At 39.2% G+C, this 25,219-nt stretch overlaps 1 protein-coding gene across 1 annotated transcript in view; it reads right to left on the bottom strand.

Annotated features, from left to right (window-relative positions):
- Nucleotides 1-25,219, bottom strand: part of SUSD4 (sushi domain containing 4) — a 61,446-nt gene that overhangs the window by 3,478 nt on the left and 32,749 nt on the right. Inside the window, exons 4-8 of the mRNA XM_053460022.1 lie at nucleotides 16,395-16,574; nucleotides 10,802-10,990; nucleotides 2,877-3,068; nucleotides 2,374-2,518; nucleotides 1,542-1,900 (exon numbers count right to left, since the gene is read on the bottom strand). Of these exons, the coding sequence (XP_053315997.1) occupies nucleotides 1,542-1,900; nucleotides 2,374-2,518; nucleotides 2,877-3,068; nucleotides 10,802-10,990; nucleotides 16,395-16,574 (1,065 nt within the window). The remainder of the gene's footprint in view (nucleotides 1-1,541; nucleotides 1,901-2,373; nucleotides 2,519-2,876; nucleotides 3,069-10,801; nucleotides 10,991-16,394; nucleotides 16,575-25,219) is intronic.

Below are 25,219 nucleotides of genomic sequence, written 5' to 3'. Positions count from 1 at the left end.
CCAAGCTATACATTTTACTTGTGCTAATGGACCATTCTGATTTTTTTTATTTTGGTTGCTTTTGGACAACACATTTTGTTTCCTGCCCTTTTGGTTCAGACTAAATTTGGAGAGCTTTTTCTATTCGGAAACAAAATTTGTTGCCATAAAATCGCGCTCTTTCATTCGCTCTCTTTTACTCTTTAAGGACTTACCTTCATGGTCACATGGGTGTCCTACAACTTGCTCCTTGATAGTCCGTTCCTCTAACAGGGACATTGTGGGCCGACTCCAGGAAGCCCCTTCACCTCCTCCTGCCCGATGGATTCTCTGAAGTAGTGGGGCGCACCAGCACTTAAGCGCTACCTCTTCCACATCGCTGGCTTTGCGGCAGTAATGCCCAATCACGTAATCGTGCGTCAGGCAGATGCAGATGTGTGACCTCATGTTGTCCCAGCTGACCCTTTTATCACCTAGGATAGTCTCGTTCTGCTGCTCGATGGCCTAAATTAACACCATGTCTTCATTTTGTTGGTGCAACATTCCTGCGGTCCAGTGATTCCTTGATCTTGTATTCCTGACCCAGCTTGTTTTTTGACCTTGTCTCCTGCTCCTCTGATTTGGCGTGACGACTTGGTTTTGACGTGGTCTGTTTCTTGACTTTGCCTTCTGCGTTACGATTTGGTTTTGGTAGCTTGAGACCCTGGCTTCCCTGGCTGGGCTGATAGACTCCGCTGCTCCTGGAGTGTTTCTGCAAAAAGGCGGAGCCGCAGTGCACAACCTCTACCCTAATTGGAGAAACTGGGGGAAAGCTGACCCTATTGGATGTGCCGTGGCTCTGCCCTTTAGCAGGCAGATTCACAGAGGAGAGGTGCAGAAACGCTTCTGTTTCTCCAGGAATCTGTCTGTAGTATTTTGTCCTCTTGGAGTATTTCTGCAAAAGGGCCGAGCCACGGCACACCCCATGTGGAAAGCCTCTCCCTTGTTCCTTCAAGCATGAGAGAGGGAGTGCGTGGAGGCTCTACCCTTGTGCAGAATCGCTCCGGGACTCCTGGCTACGGGGCCAGTTCCTGGGGAGAAGCGGACCAAGAAAGAAGACAGAAGAACATGAAACGACAAGACAAGCAGTGCTGCTGCAAAGAAAATAGGAGACACCAAAGGAGTCAGCAGAGGAAAGAAGGAAGACATTGAGAGAGTGTGAGCGAACACACAAAGTAATGCAAATGTACTCTGCTTGTTCGTGGGGGTCCCTCCTTTTTTTTCAGACATTTGTATGGATTTTAACGAAATTTGCCAAGTCTACTATATATTGAGATCTCTTAGTCTTTCCTGATGCATTTTTTGCAGGATAAAAAAATGATAATTTAGCATATATTTACATACCATAGAACCCTAAGTGATTTCAAAGTGTTAACCAAATAAGTTTGGTGTAAATTTAAGTTTGCATTTTTATATATATTTATTAACACTTCTGCTGTTTACATTTAACCTGGTTGCTAGTTTAACATTGCGGGTACTGCTAGTTTCTTGAGCATTGAATGCATCTAATAAACCATCATTACCATCGGCAATATCAATGCTTGGACTGGTAGATGCCGCCTCGCCGCTGTTAATCTGAGTACTGCGTGGCCTCGTGCGCGATATCGAGGAGGATTGTAGCGTTTGAAGAAGGTCCGAGGAATCCAACATGCTGTCGAAGGTTTCCGATTCTTCACACAGGCTGTCGGTGTTGGGGTTACCCGGATATGCTGGAGGGTAGGAATCATCGGTCTGGGTGGGACTCCTCTGGCCAGCAGAGGATGGGTAGCCGGGTGGCGTAACATTAAGGCCATTGCTTACAGCCTCATCATAAGAGGGCAGCATAACTAGAACCCCATCCACCACTACAAAGTCTGGCTCGTCCGAGTTGTCCTGTGGACTCCTGCAAAATATAAAATAAAAATGGAAGTGCGTGTTGGCTCAGTTCCAGGAATGTTCTATTTTGGCTCACTTCATTTTGACTTGTTCTTACTTTATCCTATGCAGAATGCTGTGTTTTTTCTTAACTATATATCTTATAAAATTAACCGCTTACAAAAAAACTGCACTTTTACGTAAGATTAGGGACACATCAGAGTTCTGTTTTTTGACACCACGACTTTAGTGACGGCACAAGGACTTCGAAATAAAGAGAAAATAAATTTATGGATTCTATTACCGCTATTATAGCCTAAAATATAGGCTAATCCTCCTTCTACAGATTCAAGCAACTGAGAAATTCTTTCTTTAGAGATTAGTACCTGACAATACTTAATACAATTTTCCCCCTATACCAAAATAGAAAATATTATTTTTAGGAAGAGCAACCGCATCTCTTCCATTCTCTACAAATTAAGTAAAAAGAAATCAACGAACCTCTGAAGCAAATGCGTCTTAAATTTTGTCTGGAAGTTCCTGGCGATAATGACGAGCAACAGGACGAGGAGAACACTGCTTGCTGTAAAAGCCACAATCTTCCATGTTGTTAGGAGAGTGTCCTGTGTATTCGGCCACAATTTCTCTGGTCCGGGTTAAAAATTTGGAAAGAGAATAAAATTGGACTATTTGAATATTTTTTTATAGCTGCATTAAATGACATTGAAAACCAAAAAAAAGTAGAGAATCACAAAGCTGCCAAACCTCTGAAAAACAAGCAACAATACAAGACGCTATACTAGAGGACTTTTACTGAGGACATCAGTGAAGCAAGCATTTTTTGCTTCACTGACACCTAGAAGGAAAGCGATTTTCAATTTTTATAAAGCAAAAAGTGGAAGAGATATCATGCTGGCACCGACTGCCGCCCTTCTTCGTGACACTTCTTCATATGAAAGACCAGATTGTAAACGTATTTGATATTGAATGTATTTGTTACTCACCCGTTTTGACGCAGGACACTGGGAAAGATGGAAACCATTCACCAGACTGGCAGGTGAAGTACTTGTAATCATTGGCAAGAGTATAACCCGGGTCACAATAAAATTCGATCACCGTTCCATGGTTGTAGCTTTCACACGGCTGCGGGTGGCAAGTGTAATCCCCGTGTATCACCATCGGAGGAAGTGGACAAACTGACAAAAAAAAGAAAGGGAATTGAAAGATTTATTTTACCCTAAATAACAAACTAACTGCATCGAGCACACAGAGCGGGTAATAGCTGATTATTATTGGCATTTGGAGATTGTCTGGGATATCCGTATTAAAAAAATACCGTATATAATATATACATAGATCTTTCAAGCTGCCCTGTCTTCCGCAGGACAGTCCATGTTTTGGAGCACGATCGGCTTTTGGAGGCACTGGATATCATGGGCCGATTCGGGTGATCCTCTGACTTGTACAATCAATGGAGGTCTGAGGCAGAACGCCCTAACGAACCGGGGTTACATCGACAGTTTGGATAAAAATCAAGCCTTCGTTACCCACTGCGATTACTTCTTGACACTTGCTGGCTTTGGGTTTCTTCGAGCAGAGCCGGTTGCTAACAGCGCCGGTAGTATTCAGAACTCATATTGGAAGTAAGAACCCGCAGTGTAAAAGGAGATTGCCAATCAATGGCTTTGCCTACAGGGACCCGGGGAAAGCAGACGACATCAACTGCGATAACTGGAAATTCTAAAGCTTCTATTTAATTTAAGCTTTGCTTAATAATTTTCTTAAGGGTTAAAAAAAATGAATTGCACTTTAAAAATGGAAATATCCCCGGCCACACAAGGTATTATTTGGGGAAAAAGGAGCAGCAATAACAATCCTCTTGTAGCTTTCAGATGTAACTAATTATCTTCACAAACAATATTGAACCAATATTCTCTGCCTTTATTATTCATTCTGATAATTATTTTAGCTACATGCCTTCCCTACTTGCAAAGAAGCCCAGAACATTCTTTGTTCCTTTCCATTTACAACAATACTCCAAGCACAAGGAGTACAATATTTGGAACAGATCAAGGACATTTCCAAACATATATATTTAATTACATTTTTTTTCTACGAAACCCTCTTACGTTCCTGTGTTTGCTTGTTTAAGATTATGAATAAGTACTAAGGACGCAGTGACAATGGAGTAAAGTGTGTGCGTTTTTGCAGCGATGACTATACCTTCTATAGAAATCTACATTTTTCTAGAGCTTTGAGTGCCCAACGCTGTAAAGATCACTTTTATGGAGGAGAAAATATTCTTTGGTCAAATTTAGTAGCAGCTACTAAATCTATTTTACGGAGCCATGGTTGGAAGCCGATGTGTTTCCCCCATGGAATAATTCAATTTTTTCTCATTTTCCAATTATTTATCTCCTAGGAAATCTATTGTTCCAATCTATTTTTTTCCAAAGAGTACATCTGATGTCCCAAATTTAAATGTCTTTCTCTGGAGTCTCATTGTCCTCAAAACTGTTTCTCATGGGTTCCATTACCCTCAATGGTTGAGTTGGCTGCAACAAGACCAGACTGGGGCATCCTAACATCCCTTTAATGCTCTGGTTGTTATACATGTTTGGGACTGGGAGATTTAAGACAGCTGGAGGCTGCGCTGGATGTCAGCCAATAATGTCTAAGCCTCGAATGGAACTATATCACTTTCTCAGTCTCTGCCAGTGACTTCCAGGTGAGTTAAACAATGACCCAAAGTATGTCTTCAGGTCTCAAGGTTGGGTTACACATTTTAAGTGAAGAGTCCACGGCTGACCAGGGCGGTTGACATTTAAATCTCCAATCTTGGCTCTTCACTCCAAATACCTGCACCTTGTTGATGCTTTTTGATCATTTTTTTACATCTGGCTCTAAAATTTTAGACAACCCAAGACAAGCTCACTCAAATGTCACCAAAGCAGGAAGATCAGAATTGACGGGCACACATAAGAGTGCTGCTGGATAAGAGCATCAGGATTCCGACTAATTTAATTTACCTAAGAGACATAGTAGGATTTAGGACTTGCTATCAGCCCACCCTGGGAAGTTTAATTGTATGATATCCATGACTTCTTCTTTTCTGGGGGAGCAGCTTTGTGAAAGGGTAGGGCCGGCGGCCAACCATCGCTCCCCAGCCCAGAGAAGGAAGAAACTCACCTGGTGACCCGGGGCTTTATCCACAGACTCAACATCAAACCTGGAGATATCCCAGGTATGGCCTTCACTGAGCTGCTGTTCGTCGTGGTATTTTCTTCATCAATCCCCTTAGATAATCTTTATCTCTTGTTATCTCTAATTTGCTTTTATTCTCACTGTTTGAAATATTTGAAATTGTTTTATCTCTCTCTTTTGGAATAATGACCAGATAAGAAAATATGAACTAGTAGCAAATCAAAATTAAATAAATACCTGTACGTAGTTTGTGCACTTTCTAGAGATCAGTAGCGGACACCTTTAGTGGAACACCTGTGATATCCATTTGGACTGGGGGGCCACTAACCTTGTAAGAATGAATGCAGGGTAGATGGGAGTTTTTGCTCTTTTGGCACAGAATATTGCTGATATGTACTTAGATTAATGCCGAGAACATTTGTTTTTTTATTTTAATTATTTTTGTTATGTATGTTGTTCTTCTCATTGTGGGGTCACTTTTGACTTTATGCCAAGCTATATAATCCTTTCATTGTGGAAACTTAATTGTTATGTGACTCAAAATAAGAACGGTTAAGTTGTTTCCATAAAAAAATTAAAAGGTTCTAAGATTACTGACCCTGTGAAGCTTTATTTGCTTACTATAATTTTGTGTGCGTTTTGTTTTTGTTTTGTGGAACGGCACCTTTAACGTATGTGTTCATTAGGTTTGTGACGGCTGCGCTGAAGCAGTTCAAATTAGTTCAATCTAAAGAAGAAAACCATAGCGTAGAGGTCAATGGTAAGAAAAGCCAGAAGTAATTGGAGCTTCAAATCATTCCCCGCAGCAAAGGGGTTACGAGCGATTGTGCTCCTTGAGCAAGAGAGGTCTTGCCAGGTCAATATTGTTGCTCCAAATAGATTGTCGGCACCAGTTTATATAGATATTGGCTTTTCTATGATAGTTTCCATGAACATCATGTTAAAGAAAAATATTTAATTTGACATGCCACTTCTGATCCAGCTTATCTTATATGATGGGCTCATATATATATGACATATACTGTATATAATATATAGTAATATATATTATATATATAATATTATATATTATATATATATTATATATATAATATATATATATATTATATATAACATATACCATATATATTATATATATATTAAATTTAAATTATGGTGGTATTTTTGGTGTGTGTGTGTATATATATAGAGAGAGAGATATATAGATATATAAACATATGAAACCATCGGGTTTCCAATCAGTTGAATCATTACAGAAAATGACTAGTAAGACTGTGATGATGCGTTGGGTTAGTGGGGTTTATTCACTAAAGGGAGAGTTGTGTTTCAGCACTTTCCCTTCTCTATACATGATGAAGACAGTACAAATGTTCCAGTTCTTGACACTAATTGTGTTTTTTTCCTAATAACCCTGTGTTATTGTATTAACCCTCCAGAGTCTCGGCCTTGTATTGCCTGGATACACTCGGCAGCCGTTAAAACAATAAAGATAAATTAAAATCAACTTTTTCTCTATCACTAAGTGTATTCCGTTAGAAACTCGCTGATAAACACTTTCAACCTGCTCTGAAATTCGTCATTCTGTGTTTAGATGTACACCCTGGGCAGACGTTACTCTGTCGCTCGAAGGCTTGGCTGCTACTAGAGAACAGTCTGAGGATATATAACGCAAAGACATCAGTGTTCCCCTGATAAATGGGAAGTAACCAACACATTCACTATTTTGCCGATGGGACTGTCACTAAAAAGACTTTTATACGCCTTGCTCAATGTGATAGCGCAGCTAATTATTTCACAGGTAATGCGATCCTTCCTTTATGTTGGTTTAATTGAAACTTAGGCTGGGATTAATGACTTGGGATGCCTTTACAGAGATTCTTCCACTTTCCCAAATCTAACATTTTACAGCCCTACACAGTAACTAAACCTGTGCAATGGTGTTTACAGACTAAAAAAGAGAAATCCATGTATTAACCCTATTTACAGCTGTGGATCATTTGGACCTGCAAGCACCACTGTCTCAGCCGTTATGGATTATATATATATATATATATATATATATACCGTACTTACCGGCGTATTACACGCACCGGCGTATAACACGAACCCTCACCGGAACCGGAAGTGCGGGAGACGCGGCTGCAGATCGTGCAGCACAGAAAGTTATCGGCGTATAACACGCAGGTAGGGTTTAAACTTATTTTTTTAGATATAAAAGTGCATGTTATACACCGATAAATACGGTATATATAATCATTTAATATTCATTCAAATATAAATGCTGGGAAGAACAAAACAAACCTATGAACTATTTAAGGTGAATAGTGGAGATAGAGTTCCTGGATATTAAATCCCCCTGATCTATGTAACAATACACAAAATCCCTATCCCCTAAACATAACTTTACATATAACTTTTAGTGGTCCTTAAAAAAACCATAAGAACTATACTCTGATATCTGAAGGAAGGTAAACCCTGGACCAAAAGAAATATATATATATATATCAGAGTGCGAGTCTAGCTATATAAATGAATGATCCCGGCTCAAATATAGAATGTTAAGGACCAGTGAAAAAAATTAGGTCATCAGTCGTGGAGTAAAGAAAATACCCCAATGAACCACCCGTACGCGGCATCATCGGGGGGGGGGGGGTTGAAAATGTTCCAGTTCAATCCCCATTCTTAAAAAGTTTTAAAAAAATCACCAATGTATTTTATCAAAAGCATCAAACCCCCATAATGGAACCAAGGATGTTGAGCAAAAATTCAAAGTAGACAATCTAGAACTTCTACAAGTTCTCTGTTTACTGTTTTTGCCTCAAAACACCAAAGAAACCAAAGAAAGGTCTTATGAGCAACACTTAATACTATATGTATGTATTTCTGTAATAACCTATAATAATACAAAGTATCCTGCCTCAGTTTGTTTATGGTCTCACCTATACCATTATAGGTAATTATTAAATTGTTATTGAAAGCTCGAATGATACAAGATATCCAGCCTCATCCGTACCATTCTATTATTACATTTAGGCTATCTGATTACAATCAACTGTATTATATGATCCTAAATGACGTAACCAAAATTGTATTGTTTGCTACGTGTATCGACCAGATTTAGATTCAATGTCTGTTACATTAAGATAACAAAACCTATTTATTAACTGGATATGCGATTCATTCCTCGTGTTTATTGGCTATATACATTTTCACCTTGAAATTACTTTGTCGGATACATGTCGGCAAGTCTGTCGGGAGATCTAGATTATCTGATTAGAATGAGCTGTGTTGTTCAGTTTGATTTATCGGATTCTAAATAAGGTAACCAAAATGTAATCATGTCAGTTCCAGCTATAAAATAGCCTTTTTATTAGTAAATAGACAGGGAATGGGATTCATTCCTCGTGTATAATGTCTATTACATATGTTGATATATTTGAAAAGATTCTAATACATATCTGATCTCTATTATTCAACCAGGGACTAATTTATTTGCAAGCACAGCATGTTCCACAACGGTAACATCGCCTAATGGTTGAAAACAAAGGGGCTTTTCTGCGGCCTACTAAGATCACTGCGGACTAGTCAAGAAGGTTCGGACATCGTCTAGTTGTAATGGTCGGATTACTTTTAAGTCGCCGGAGAGGATCATCTGATCAAAGAGGGGACAATACTTGCAGCACTTGAGTAGGCTTTCCGCTTCATGCAGAAGAAGTAGTTGGAAGGAGTTAAATGAGACAAAAGTCTCATTTTCTAACTCTAGAGGTGTACAAATTTGCATGCGGTAAAATGCGTTGGGGCCCAATAGTCATTTAATATGAAAATCATAAGAATAGCTTAAGAAGGGAAAACAAATGACACAGATACTGAAAACAAGACAAGTTCTCTTATGTTCTAATGCCAAACGCTTGTTAGCTGGCAATTCCTTAGTAACAATTTACCCTCAAACCCATGAGAAGCTTCCTGGTCTAGTAATCTGGAATAACGTTCGTGACGCCGCAGTGCCATCTTTGTTCTTGTGTTTTTAGACATGGACCATTTGTTTGCAATGTCTGCCAGGGAGCGACCGGGCAGGGGGCTGTCTGGGCCAACGTTCATTTAGAGGTGATTTAGCTCTAATGATGCCTCTGGCCCATGCCAACTCTATTTCCTTTGCCAAATTGGATATTCCCACACGATCCTACCCTCATTACTTCTACCCTCTTCAAAGAGAGGAGGACGGATCCGCAGCAGAGGCTGACAGCGATCCAGAAAGCTTGGCCAAGCATTTTAACGCTTTTCAGGCAGAAGACATGCCTGGTTTAAAAGCAGACATCTGGTAACCTCCATAAAACAGATTATCTGAGCGCGCCACGTTGAGATGTGTAGGATTAGAAGAGAAGAAGCCGGGGTAAGGGGAGTGCAATGTTTGCTTGTAAATCTTTATGGTGCGTTAAACCAGGGAGCGTATGGATCGAAGGGAAAGCTGTGAAATTAGCAAACACGGCTTTGGGATGTTTCAGGACCAGACCGTTACGTCTCTGCTGAGATCTCTTCGATAACCAGGACCTGAGACTATAATCATACTTACCGTGTGCCACTGATCTGAGCGTTTCTTATTTATATGCAAATCATACTGACGATTCCTATGCAAATGAAAATCACAGCATAGCAGCCCATTCATAATATAAATGACTTCCTTATGCGTTGCGTATCATAAGTTGGCTCATAATTCCAAACATTGCGTTGGTTTATATGGTGGCGGCTTCACATTTGGAACTTTTCCATCAAATCGGTCCTCAGAAATACAGTCCATTTGTCAATTACCTTGTTTTTACACCTCTACAGAATGATGCAAAGCCATACCTATGTTCCACATGGATGAGCCATACTTCCCCTTGGTGGGAACCGGTTGGTTCAGCAGCTTTACAGGGAGGATGGTGTAGTGGGGAGAACAATTCAATGCGGAGGACATTATACAGGGTTTGCTATAAACTACCACTGGAATCAGTTTTAATGAAGTCAAATAGTCCTTTGCTTTTAAACCAGATACACGACAGGGAGGGTTGAGGAGAAGGGGGAGAACTTCAGGGTAGGAAATTGATTTGAGAATGCTGACTCTGCCACAGACTGCCACCACTCTCAGCATAGAGTAATTATCTTCATACTAATTTGAAAACCAAGATATAAAAGCTTTGGGTAGCAGGTAGTTAAAGTTTATTTTAGCGGTAAAGTGTTTGTATATTTCGGGGCACCTAGTGATTCTAAGCCCAGTCAAAGCCACGGGGACGCCTATAGTTATAAAACTGGTAAAAAGTCACGTAGTTTGACTATTTTATTTTGTAATTGTTGCTAAAGGCGCTTGTTCTTATTGTGCTTTTGGATCTCTGGCATGTATTATTTGGATATTCTGATTGCTGCATTACAAAGCCTTGGGTATTTGTATTAAGCGCGTGTGCCAGTTGGCCGGCGATTAAGGTTCCTCAGATGGTGGGTAGTAATGAACAACAATTCGTGTCGGAGACCTTGTAAAATGAATGTAATAACTCAAACATATGAGCCCTTGTGTGAGCATCTTCTCCAGACCCACCAGGATACTTCGTGTAAAGAGTGGGTCCCAATGAGACATTCGGAGCAAACGGCTGTGGATATAATGTATCTTCCCCTACAGACTAGCATCACAAGCTCAGCTGCATTAAAGTGACGTATTCTTCATTAGACATGGAGCTGAAGAAAGTCTTCTTACCTTCTACATCGATGCACCTCGGAGGCTCATCCGACCAGATGAGATTGTACATGCATTCTAGATATTCCGCTCCTTCCAGCTTATGCCCGGGAAAGCACTGATAATACACAACGCGTCCCACGGGAAAGGAAGAATCAAATTCTGAGATGTTAACGTAACTGTGAGGAAGTACCAGCGGTCTCAGGCAGCCTGCAAAGACACGGACACATAAAACACGAAATTAAATTAAAGCTGGAACTGAGCACAAGCCTTCTGTATAAGCTCCTTTATATAGAGCTAACACGTTTGTACCCCAGCAGGGGTTTATTATATTACAATATTTTATCTGCTCAAATGGAGATATGCCGGCTTTTAAAGTGGCAATTGTAGAGATATTCCGTGGATGCATTGTTGAGATGTATTTATCTGTATATCTATATATACAGCCTCGTTCTGCACACATATCGGCCCTATTAAGCCCGTGTCTGGTGGGTTAGCAGGATCTGTTATGCTTACCCCATATTTGCTGTATGCGATATGTTTTGTTAGCCCATGGAACAGATATTCTGAGAAAACTGGATTAGAATTCTGCAATTCTAAGGGTTTTTTTATTATAACTGTGAATTAGCATAATCGATAATAATCGATAAGGAAAATCGTCAACGATTTTCGTTATTGATTGGTTGGTTGTTCAATTAGTTGTTCTGGGTACAGCCCGCACTGTTGTATTAAAGTAAAAGATAAGACGTAAGGTATGTATTAACTCCATCCCACCCTTCAGTCTGATCCAGTCCCCAGTCTCTCTCTCTCTCTCTTATCCTATCATTAACTCCGCCAGTCCCTTCATTAACCCCCTCCCACCCTCCGGTCTGCAAATAAAATAAACTCCCTGTAACTCCCCCACCCCCACCCTTCGGTCTGATCCGGTCCCCTGTTCCCCTCATTAACACCCTCTGTTCTCCAAATTAATTTTTTTTTATTCTACGTTTTTTTGTAACACTCCGTTTGGTCATTAAATTATTTTAAATAAACAAAAAAAATATCATTTTTTAAATCTGATTAATCAAAAAATAATCAGCTAACTAATTGATTATGAAAATCGTTAATTTCAGCTCTAATAAACAGTCTAACCTTTAAAAAGTAGATGATATTTTCCATGCTTTGGTTCCTGTTCAAGCAGAAATCCAACCATCGATGACCCTGCAACAACCCATCCTTAACACAAACTACTAGTCCCTGGAATTCCTTACCAGATTCCAACCTGCACCTCACCCAAAACACCTACTGGTCCTCCAGAGGGATCTACAATGTAAACCGGACTCCGTCACTATCCCGTGTTTGCGAAATTTCACTTAAGATTTTATGCTTTTGAACTCTTTTCACGTACTATCTGGTAACTGATTTTGGATTTATTTAAATATACTCATCTGATAACATCATGTTTTTATCTAGTTTGTACTATGACCATTAGATAGTTAAACATATAACAGAGAATTACGGAAGTGAACGCCAATGTAGTTGTCATATAATTGGATAATTGATCTATTCCAGGCTCACCATAATTTGCGAAACTGCATAATCTCTCCATAAATACATCTTATTAAACCTTGAAGCCGTCTTCGTAAGCAAGATTCATGCTTGTCCGTTGTTTTATTTTTTTATATCTAACTTATTCTATTTTAATTTGTCTTGATTTTTATAGCTTGAATGTTCCCTCTTGTAAAATAATTCAGCCGGAATGAAGCCTTGCCTTTTAAACGTTTACATTTGTACTTAAATTGCTTCCTTTTCTCAGGCCACAGCTTTTGTGGTATAAATTGTATAATTCTATCAAACATTATTTGGTTTATGCCTAATGCTCACGGGAGATTTAGGTTAAACACCACTTTTCTAGTTTAAGGCTACAATAATATAATAACGGTAGACTCAATGTTGGTTCTTTCGAAACTTCCACCGGTTCTAGATTTGAAGATCTCCTCGGATCTCTGAAAATTAGGCTTTGTTGGATCAATGTTGAGTGTTTTTGGGAATTTTGCTATGATGGCATTTTTTTCCTTTAAAGTTGATGTTAGAAGCAGGAAAAATGGCCAAGCGTAAGGATCTGAGCAACAAGGGCCAAACTGCGACAACAGCTCTTGATCTTGAAGACCTGCTCTATGGGTACTTTTGGGTCAATGTTGAGTAATTCTAGCAAGTACAAAGCTGATTCCAAATAACAAAGCTGACACATTTTGTTAAAATCTCCCAAACTACCCTTCAAAAAATGTCATTCTTACTTTCCAGACTGCATACTCATGCACATAGCATACATCAATACCGTACCCAAGGAAGAATGAACCCTAAGTCCTGGGCAATACTAAAGCCAACTAAGTATACGGCTAAGTCCAAACACGGCTTATTTTTGTGAAATATTACAGACAAGTAAAAATAAATCCTTGAGAAATATGAAAATTCTAAAGAACAAAGGATGATATTTCTACTTGACCTTAGTAACAGGAGACTAATAATAATAATAATAATAAAAAACCTACTGTTCAATGCATCGGCCAAAATGAATCCTATTTTTCTTATTACAACTGAAATAACATAAAAAGAAAATGTGGACACTGTGCCACAGAAGCCCATATGTCTTGAAGGAACGAGGGTCTTCCGAGGCCTACTTAAACCATTAAAGAGGTCATCGCGTGACCAATGTTCCTTTCTGTGAACGCTCATAGTGTTCTGCCTCTGTACCGAGCTTTAACATAGCAGATCTAATGATGAAAACAAACATGTGGACGTTTATTGAGAAAAGCAATATACTCCGCCGTTGGCACAGCGTGCGACCGAACAACCAGAAAACAATAAAAATATAGATGTTTTGGGTCATGTAATAGGAAATGACAGGAAAAAGAGACCATTGTGTAGTGTATAAAGTCAAGAGAAGAATAAAAGCCTTCACTCTGAATTCTGAAGAAACTGCAGTTAAAAACGTCTATAATTTTTACTGCTTTGAAGGTTTTTATATAGAGTAACATTTACTTTAGGCATCAATGGTACTTTTTATTTATTTATATAGATTACAGGTTTACTAACCTATGTTTAATACTATATATACATATATTTTCGTATTTACGTTTTAATATATATTGTGTAAGTAAGAACTCAACTGAGAAACATTCTGGAAATATACTAGTTGGTGTTTTTTTTTTCCCATGACGTATTCAAGATGACAAGTAATTTTTTTAGAACTTCAGACATTTATTTTTCTGGTTTAGAAGTGGTTATCCGAATTGTATGATCATATAAGTGATTAAGAGAGACTACTTCATTAATATGCTGGTATTTGGAATTTCCATTTGATTTTACCGGATATATATATTATTTGGGCATAATATTATTAGTAAAAACCTAACCAAAATCTTCCCATTTTAAAATAGGCAAACAACAAGATTATAAAGCTATAAAAGAGGAGAATAACAGGAATAAGCGATTTAGTCATTTGCATTACTCTTGGTATTATTAAACACTCATCTGAAGACTAAAGGATTCTGGGTAGGTGCATGCAAATAAGGTCAACAATTATCACCTTTTTGATAATTGTTGACCTTATTTGCATGTGCCTACCCAGAATCCCTTGTGGTTGTGGCAGCACCATGAGATTTCTGAGAGAAAAACAAGCCTTCTGGCCTGTCTGGTGTCTGTAGATGAGTGTTTAATAATGCTTCTACTACCCCCTAATTTTCCATCACCTTTACTCACCATGACTTATGTAATTGGAATATCTACATACTTTTGTTTTATTATTTTCTCAAGCATTTGGCCAACGCACGACAACAGACATTTCTTGTCTGTTAAAATAACAACTTAAAAGAAAACTCTTCCTTCTTCTGATTAATCCTTTACCTGATCTTTCTGCTATTTTACTCTCATCATACGATTTCTGGTAATTACCTTCCTTCAACAAAACAAAGGGAGCCAGACTGGTCGCCAAGCAGTTACTGATCAGGAACCCGTAATCACACGTCGGGAGTATCCTATTCTATCATAGTCTGCGGTGAGTTGGCTGCGGTTGCAGGGAGAAGTAGTTTGTTGACCCGCTGGGTCAGAACTTCCATCTCCTCTGACTTCCAGAAGCCAGCCCTGGGAGTTAGATGACTATTTGGGAGTAGTGATCCGGGCGGTGGCATCCAATGAATTCTGCATCTTAGATTGCTTGTTACTGATTTCGGTAGAGGGATAAATTACCGATGCGTACCGTATTTGCTCGATTCTAAGACGAGGTTTTTTTCAGAGCAAATGCCCTGAAAAATACCCCTCGTCTTATAATCGAGGTCGTCTTCTAATCAGACCTCGATTAGGTTGCCAGGCTGCTTACCGGTACTTTGGTCGCGAGCAGCGTCTCTTCTGCTAGAAGCAGGAGAACAGGAAGCTAGCAGAGAGTCACATACGGTAATTCTGCCTCCCCCCTCCTTCCTCTGGGGGCGGGGCCAGAGAAGTTGCTCGCACAGCCGGGCCCCTGCAGAAGTCTGCGAGTGAGAGATCTGCAGTTCAGGTAAGGGGGTGGGGGAGGGTTTGTGTGATTAATGTGTGTGTATGTGTGCTTAATGGAATGAATGAGTATTTAAATGTTTGTGAATGAGTGTGTGTGTGATAGCATGGATGTGTAAGGGGGGGGGTAGCATGGCATAGGGAGGCTGTACTTACACTCCTATCATCCACAGGTTCCAGCATGTACTGGCTGCCTTGGCTTGATAGGAGTGTGATTGCTGTTAGCAGTTATAAATATACCTCCAGAAATGCCTTTTAACCCCCTATATGCCACTCTGCCCCCTGATATGCCTTTTAACCCCCTATATACCACTCTGGCATATAAAGGGTTAAAAGGCACATCATGGGGCATAGTGGCAAATAGGGGGTATAAGGCATTTCTGGGGGGAGAGTGGCAACCCTGGGGGCAGGTTGGCAAATAAAAGGAAATGAAGAAAATATATATTTTTCTCAATCATAGCTTTTATTAAATAGGAAAAAAATGTTTACATGAATTAATATTTACTAGTAAACCTTTTTTTCCTATAGGGTAGTCTTATATTCAGGCTTTTTGTTTTTTTCCTAAATTAATATTTAGATTTTGGGGGGTCGTCTTATAATCAGGGTCGTCTTATAATCGAGCAAATACGGTAAATAATATTGGCCATATCATGCATTATTTAGTTAGATCCTTATTCAGATTAAAAGGTAATCAAAGTCATGATTCGTTATAGATTGCTTTGTTTTTATCCAGATAAATTAACACACAGTTAAAATCAATCATTAATGTAAATATAATTCCTAATATAATTATAATGATCCGTTTTATGGGTTATGTATAAAGAGCAATTGTGGTGAATATATTTTTGTTTTTATCCATATAATCTAATAAATAAATCACAAGCACACGACCCTCTACTCCTCCTGTATCCATACGCCTTAATGCGTGTTAATGATATTGTTAAATTGTATACAGTTATTGTTAATTTTCACCGTTTCTCTGATTATCGTAATGCCACTGAATCTACAGACACTCTGTGAGTGTAAAGTAAATGTAAGTAGTTCTCTCCATGCTAACACAGTACACTTGAGCGTTCGTACTAACCTTGACACATAGGGAGATTGTCCCATGTTCCGTCATCTTGACATATTGAAGCCATGTTGTCTACATCAGGATAGCGAGTCTGGAACCCTTCTCTGCATCTTATTGTTAACTTGTCTCCGTTTCTATACGTTCTGTTAAGTGTATCTGCGTCTTCGATGTACGGAGCAGAGCAATCTGTGACTTCATAAAGAAAATATAACTGCATTTAAAAAAAAAACCTCACAAACCGGTATACAGGAAATCTTTTTGGAACTGTAATTAATATAATAATTCTAGTGAAAAGAGTAGTATTTTCTTGACCTAATCACACGTCTGACCCACTGACTCTATCAGTTTGGCATGCAGCTGTTCAGGGGTTAAAGCCTTCCCTGCCACTTGTACCTGTAATCACAAAAACCTAAAGTGCCCATTTTCAGCTAATCGACCTGCTGCGGAGGTAGCCAACATCTCCAGCTTAACACCTGAAGGCTGCATTGGATTAGTTTGGAGACCTAGCGTGTGTGGCAGCCTGAGCCAAGGCCAAAGGTGACCTCTGGGAAGTCACGATTCAGGGTTGAGTGGCGGACGGGTTTTGCTTAACAGCCTCGTTCCTCACGGGATCATCAGGATAGGACAGTGAGCGCTCCCAGGAGAAGTGCTCCAGAAAGGGAAAGGCGAAATTGCTTCAGAGACTACATGGTGGCCAGAGGTCTACATTCAAGAGTGACCTGAAAAAACGTAGAAGTCTTCTCCATGCATGAAGTGTAAATGTTGATGAATGATAAACATGAGCATGTCTTCTCAAAGAGTCGATAAACAAGGGGCAAAGGCTTTTACTTTTGCCCTTTATTGTTTGACAAGTCTCCTGCAGAAATGACTAGTTTGAGCAAAATAAATGGGTGCAGAGATTACCGAGAAGGAACCTTGCGTTTTCAATTATAGGTGAACACAAGATGGATTGCTGCATTAATACTTATGAACAACATGAGCTCAGGAGGGCCAACAAACGAAATCAATGCTAAGTTTATAATTGGTAACTTTGTGCTGATGTCCTACATTTATTTATGCGGCCTCGCATGATGCGATGGAACAAATGCAGAGCTAAAGCTGTCTTGGGTGTATTTCTGAGAACAAATGTTCGATAAATGTGATTTGCACAGAGATGCGTTTTGGATGTGTTTTTAACAATTAACCATTACAATGTTGCATATCCTAAAGGGGGTCTTTCATCATTACAGCTTATCACAAGTGAATTCATCTATTGAAAGGACCTAGGGTCACCATTAAAGGCACACTCCAGATGTCATTTGCACGTTAATGCATATGATAGCTGCGTGGTCCATTTACATTTTCCATTGCTTTCACCAGCCAATCAGTCGCAAGAATCGTCAGACCATGGAGGAGGGAGGCAGCTGCAGGATATTATTTGTTAAGTGGGGGAAGACGGCAATTTCACCCCCTTTTGGTTAACAGGGGGTCCCTCTGATGATTTTCCGAGTTACAGATGAGGGTGTACGTGTTCACATTGAACTTGCACGCCCTTACCTGTAACTTGCAAAACATAAAGATGCAAATCATCACAAGCAACTCTGATTAGTGAATCTGCGGGTTGTTTTTCGTCCGTTTGCATGCGAGTAGAGTCTGGTAGTTCGAGTTAGCCCTTAACTTTAGTGACCACTGGGAGAATAGACCCAAATGTCTTTGGACTAAGTTATAATTGGAAGAGAATGTATTAAAATATAGTATTTATGATGTAATTGTAGTTTCTTTTAAATATTATCAATTTTTCTTTATTAGCTTTTTTTTATTGACATTTCAAATGGAATTGTACTCTTCTGCTTAAATGCACCAATGGAGCGATACGATGCATCAGAGTTAAGTGGCCTCATGCACTGCAGAGAAGACTTTTCATTCGCTTTCCCCTTTTTTACGTGCCATAGGGCTTTTTTTTTGCACCCTCTGTCAATTAGCACCTAGGGCACCAAAAATCATAGGTCTTGCCAAACTTATTCCTACTCTCATATTGTAAAACACACAAAAATGAAATTCTCTGTATTTTTACATTAATGTTATTTTTTTATTGGTGTTTGCATTCCCGTGGCCTTCATATAACTTGAGATTTCATCCCGGCTACCAGTTGCAAAGTGTTCTGGACGGCTTAAGTAAACCACCAATTAATCATCCAGCGAATGAATGTCTCTGCACGGGCTGTGCATGAATCAGAGCCTGCATTAGACGTTTCAGCGATGAATCAATACAATTCTAAGAAGTTGGCACAATGCAACGTGGTTATACAGTATTTTATTTTTCTGGATAGTCTTGTAAGAATATTGTGTCCTCGCATGAAAACAAACTCAGCAGTTGTCTCATTTGGCAGTTTTCTCTGTCTCTGATTTAGAGGCTCTGGCTAATCACACGCAGCATCTTGGGAGGAAGACGACTGCATCTGATAAAAGGCTTTGGAATCCGAGCCAGAATTAATAAACTTGATAACCGCAAGATGCAATCTCCACGGATTCTGAGCCTCATTTCTCTCTTTTTTTATATCACATAAAATGGTACTACATAGTGTTTAAGTAAAAGTGCTTAAATAGCACAGCTCAATATTGGCTCCACTGACTTAAACTATCTCAAATCCTACAGTTACCCGGGGATGTGGTGGTCGGTCCCTCCTGTAATAACATTTTACTGGGACCGGAATCAATCATGAATTATTCAAGTCAAGTATTACAGGATAAGTCTGCAATAACAAAGATGTGCCAACCACAAGCTGAAATGTTTAGTATAATTAAAAATAAATGTCTTAAGTCACAACGGACCGGCCGGTGATTTATTTATGGGATTTACTACCCTTTTGGGACGCACACTCTAGTCCTACTTTAGTATTCCTCATCTATACCGTTGGTCGTCTTGTGTGAAGCTACAAATGAGGTCACCGGTAAAAGATGCTTTGGAGGTCGGCACAGACCTTCATATTATAAATGGGAAGTTTTCAAGGAACATCTTTTATCCCCCGCAAGCAGTCAATTTGCCCATACGCTGCTTTGCTAGCAAAGGTATAGGTGGAAAGTCTGGGTGGCTAAAGATTTTCAGCTACTATACCTGTGTCCTAAATACACAAGTAAAGCCATCAGGCGAGCTGCGCATGTACCCACAAACACCCTCAGTAATGTAGGATTTTACCATTTGTGTGCGGCACACTCACCAGTGAGAACAGCAAAAGTACGACTTATCTATACATGTTGCCTGTACCAGTCCTTGTCGTCAACGAGTATGTGAATTAGCGTTTAACCTTTTTTTGCTTTGTGACCACAATGTACTGACTAATGAGTAGTAGGAAAAAAGGTACTTATAGTGTAAAGTTATCCCCCTACGTTTGTTTAATCTGGATCCTTTCTCACTGGTTATAGTTAGTAGGGTTGGAGTAGTGGCCCGCCTATGTGCCCTTTAATGTCGGACCTCCTGAGTACCTTCCGTTTGTTTGTCTGCACAAGAGAAGTCCTCTTCCTCAAATAGCTCAGATCTTTCTTCTATGTCCTGACGGTGAAGGCGGATATTCTGATGTCCTCAATCACTGACAGCATTCATGATAAAAAGAAAGAAATCTGGCATCAAGTATTTTGTTGATCCAAGGAATATTCTCACTGCCTGTGGAGTCTTGAAGGATTGCTTTAAGAATTATTTTTTCCATCTGATTTCTTGTTTGGGTTGAAAAATGATGGACGTATGACTTTTTCTAACCTTATTATGCTAGTCTACCAGCGATAGGAATCCTAAGCCTCACCTCTGTGCAGAAAAGTATCAAAGAACCTGGAGTCCCGCTGAGTGTCCAGCGCAAATATAGAGAATTCCCATGCGTGACTGTGTGTGTGTTGTGTGTGTTGTGCATGTAATTCTATAAGCGTATGAATCTAAATGAAACAACTGCGTGTTTTGAACATGAACCTGAGTGTTGTGAGCCGGCTTTAATTGGGTAAGACGCTAGAGACCGATCGGCAATCAGAGCTTCAGCGAGCAGCCAATGCGGTGAGCGGTTTCTCCGCAGAGACTGCGGCGAACGTTTCACTGCTTATTACAGGTTCTGATAGCAGCAATAAGATTTCATAAGATTATGCGCAGGTGGTTATCAATTTAGGTTACCCAGACATATGCTAAATACGTTGGAATGAGGATGTGCTACATATTTATTATTGAGATGTATGGGTAAGAAAAAAAAATGATATTTTATACCCCCTTAGGGTCAGCCCCACCATAAAGGAAGTGTAGACAATTGCTTAGGGTGCTAAGTAGCTGGAAGGTGCCCCTAGGGAGCAGGGCCCGTTGGAAGATGCATGATATCCCTGCAGCACTTAAAAATTGCGAGGGATTGGAAAGATGTCTGCGCATGGGATGCCGGTTCAGCATCACCGGCCAACCCACGGTACGAGGGAGAGCTGTTGTGAAGATCTGTGTCAGTATGGTCTTCTTTTCACTCCCTTGCACTTTTTTTAACCCCTTAAGGACAATGGGCGGTCCCTAAACCCATTGAAAACAATGCATTTTGAGCCTGTACCAGGGATGCCGCATGCTTTGGTGTTTGGTGCCTATGACCCCCGAAGCCCCATGTCCAGCCCTGTATGCATACACACATATAACAAAGTGGATCTCTCTCCCCAAATTGCATGGTATGGAACATATATAATGGTGATTCCGGATTAAAATCAGCAATAGAAACAGAATATCTGCATGATTAGTTGCACCATACCAGTTTTCAAAGAAGCACCTAATACTTATTTAGTAGGAAGAGAAATGTTCCTTTTTATTGAGGACTACAGTCATGGGATATGTTACACTGATACTTCAGACAAATCTTCCCGTTTTCCCAAATCATTCAGTTTAAATAAACCCATGTAATGGTATCTACAAATTTAAATAAGCTATATATATTTATTAAAAAGCCCCCCCCCGTTAGTATTGAATGGGAGATTCCATCTTAGCTTCCTGTTCTAAGGATCTGCATGATTATTCCTCCCCATTAAGTCTATCCCCCCCTGTTGTTACGTTACAGTCTTTAAAAGGACAGATACGAAGAAAGAAAAGAACTTTAGGTCGCCAAGGCTCCCTTAACTTTAAAATAAAATATCTCTAAAAAAAATCATTGTTTACTTAACAAAAAGTACAAGCTTTAGGGGGTTTTAATAAATAAATAAATGTGCCTATACTAAACGCTGTGAAGGCAAAATTTCTCTCTTAAGATAACCACGGTGAATATCATACTAAAGTACTGGGCTTTAACCATGGCAATTATAGTTTTGGGCTAAGGGTCCCCCTTAACCCCTCTACTTAAAGAAACATCGCATGCCCTGACTGGGCATTTTTCATGAGGGCTAAATGTCTGAAGCATGTGCGTGTGATGCTTAACCCCTTCAGGACCGGCGTTGGCAAACTGCGTCTTGCCTTGAAGCCCGCAGTTTTTTTTTTAATATTTAAATTCCGTGCTTGTGATTCGCTGCAAAGCGATCACGTGCACGGAATTGAGCGACCTGGTACGTCCCGGCCTGCCGGTGACCTTTGACCCAGAAGTACCAGGTACGTCCCGGTCTTGAAGGGGTTGAAGGGGAATCCTAACTCACTCCTTATACCACCTGTGGTAAACAACAGAATATACTGATCCTAACCACCCACATCGAGAAATAAAAGTCAATGGAGGAACGGACTTCATTAGCATCGCCATAAAGCATCAGCTCAGTGTGGTGTTTGAGCCGGGAAAGTCACCCGCAGTATCGCATGACTGACAACAATGGCGGCCTCCAGGTCTGCAGATAAAAGGTGTTTATTGGAGCAAAACAAGATGAAACCAGGTTTTGCCAATGCCGACCTACATTACTGTGTACAGCAAGTGATTTTATTTTCAAGAAAAAGAATCCACTGGAGAATTTACCTCCTTGGTAAATGGAGAATCTCACAAAGGGAAGTAGGGCTTTACTGGGAGCCTTCGGGTCAAATGCCAATGACACACATAACTGTTTCACATTTGAAATATTTAATACTTAATTTAAAATGATTTAATCTTCTTAAAATATAAATTATATTAATCCTTAATTATATTAATTTCAACAGACGACACCAAAACCTTTGTACACGAATGGCGAACGATACCTTCATTAGCAGGAGCGTCTGCGGAGGATAATTGAGCTGCTTTTAATTGCGGTGCAAGATTTAAGCAAATCCGATAAACCAAGAATAAAGGGACTTCTAAACATTTTTCATCAAAGGGTAATAAAAATCTCACGTGAGCAAGATTTTCACCTTCAAAAGGAACATTTGGTAAAGGTGACCTTTAGGAACGTGTTAAAAAGCCCTGGGTCTGTGTCGGATGATGCGATGTGTCTTCTTGCAGACATGACATTAACAACCGCTGCAGCAATGTTTCCGTCACAAGTCGTTAAAATCTAAAATACACTCTTGTATTTTCAGCAGAAAGTATTTTTGATTCTGTCGGTTTTGTTAAAGAGAAACTGTTGACCCCTCGGGCTTTTAGCACAAATGCATTCATCTGCCTTGTGAGTGTTATTATTGCGCAATAATACAGTATTTAATATTTAGGTGATAATTTATAATAAAAAAAAAAAAATAGCTGTACTTTACCTAAATGGTAAGGCTAATTCAAATCGTGCATCACATCACACAACATAATGGCCAAAATTAAAAAAAAAAAACAAGAAAGAATGATAAAATGTACTTTTATTTTCTATCATTAAAATAATTAAAGTATTTATGGGCATTTGCTTATCTTTGTTGGTTTTTCATCAATAAGATTAATCCTTAAGATTGTAAGCTTGCGGGCCTAATGTATCGGTTTGTCTTAGTCTGTCAATCCTCGCCTTGTCGGACCCCTTGAATCTATCTGTATTGTAAGAAGATCTGCGTAAATTGTTGGCGTCATATAAATAAAATAGTTCATAATAATTGTATTAACTGTATGCTGTTAAAGGTCTGTTGTGAGATATATTGCAGTATGGTGGTTGGGTAGTATGGGTGGGGATTTAATTTGATTTTGATTTCTCCTTTGATTTGACGACGATCGATTTGATTAATAAATGCGTAGTAGTAACACACCTGCTGCGCCTTATATCCGACGCAAATTCCTTGTACTGTTTAAACATCAAAATCCTTCCCAGAAAGGTTTATTTAATCAATAATTATCAATAATCAATAAAAATGTATCAATAATAAGGGATACTTCAGCCTTCATAGGCACTTTAATGCATATGATAGCCATGTTTGCCCCCCCTTTTCAAATGCAAGGAGAGATTCTGCAACTTTGGAGCTGCAGCTTCCCCTAAGGGTAAAAGGTTATTTCTTTTTCTACAAGTTTATTGAACTTACAATGAGCAATGAGTTGGCTAGAAGTCCAGGGGAGTAGCTGGCCCCAAAATATCTCTTGTTAATAAAGGTCGGGAAGTTATGAATGACATGAATGACAAGTATGTGCTTATTAAAGGAAGTGTAGGCATTGATCGCTTTTTTTCTATGTTTAGTAAATTTTTTTGGCAACAAGTAAACTAAACTATCATTTTCCGCGAAACAAACGGCAGATCTGATTTGTGTTTTGGAGCCGTCTGTAACAGATGTCGACCGGAATGATGCATATGTATAGCTTTCTGATTAGAGGATCCCGGCATGTAATTATATGATTAACAAATTACACATCTTCCAGGGTGTATTGTTGTGCGGTTTGAAGGGCATATGCTTAGTTTGGGCCGACACGCGAGGACACAAATCCTTTAATATGATACATTATCGCCGGTAAAAGGGAAACTTTAGATAAAAAGCGCACGGAATGTTTTCCGCCGATCCTTGTTTTAAAGCTGCTGTCCCATTTACTCTGCTGAATGTAATACTTTTGTAACAGTATTCAAATCTTCGATCCTAGTTTTGTTGAATACACAGACCTTTACCAAAAATAATAATTTAATCATGTACAAATATCACCTGTAGGATAGCATCTTTAACCCTTTGAGCGCCAAGGTACATGGTTAGCAAAAAAAAAAAAGGTCTGATATGCGTACGGAGGCTATTTTTATTCTTTGACCATTTTTAGGACACACTTTATTGCCAGCAGCTGGCTTCTTTTCATTGCCAGTATATATATATATATATATATATATATATATATATATATATATATATATATATATATATATATATTCACAAATAATATTCTGTATATATATAAAAAAATACACATAGCAGCTAGGATAGCATTTGTATATTAAAGCAGGTTTTTAGTGCATTACATTGAGCAGCCACATATAGAATCCTTTAATTTTAAAATTAAAAAATTAACTAGAAAAACTAACTATGAAGCACATAAATGTATCTTATTTTGCTGCGGAGGTAGCTAATATGCCGCATCTGACCTTGCATTATCAAAATATACTTTTCCAAGTAAAAAAGCAAAGAAAAGGCAGCTTTGTTGTTACTGTCATTTGAAGTCCTAATGATTATTTATGGGATATTTACATGAAAGACTGTAGATTTATTCAAACTGTTGCGCAAGGTCAGGATGTCTTATCCTGTAATGTATTCCTTTGCACAATGCCTGAAATATATTCAGGACTGGAAAAACAAAATCTTAGTCCCCCCTTTATCTGCCTGATAACTGTCTGATAAAATAATTCATCATATTCTGTCCGCATTGTTTTTGCATTTATATAAAAATTATAGAAAGTTGCAAAAACTTTTCCCCTCTTTATAAAGAGAGAAAAAGGGACAAACTGAAGGAAGGTGTTCTAGAGCAATGAGGGGCAGCAGAGTTCCCCCAAGTCAATTAAAGGGGCTCATTTATGGCTTTAAATGAATAG

Source organism: Spea bombifrons, chromosome 3 (assembly GCF_027358695.1).
Source record: "Spea bombifrons isolate aSpeBom1 chromosome 3, aSpeBom1.2.pri, whole genome shotgun sequence".
In the NCBI taxonomy this organism is placed as follows: Eukaryota; Metazoa; Chordata; class Amphibia; order Anura; family Pelobatidae; genus Spea; species Spea bombifrons.
Note: the sequence above shows the minus strand (reverse complement) of the source record. Positions and strands in the feature narration are given on the sequence as shown.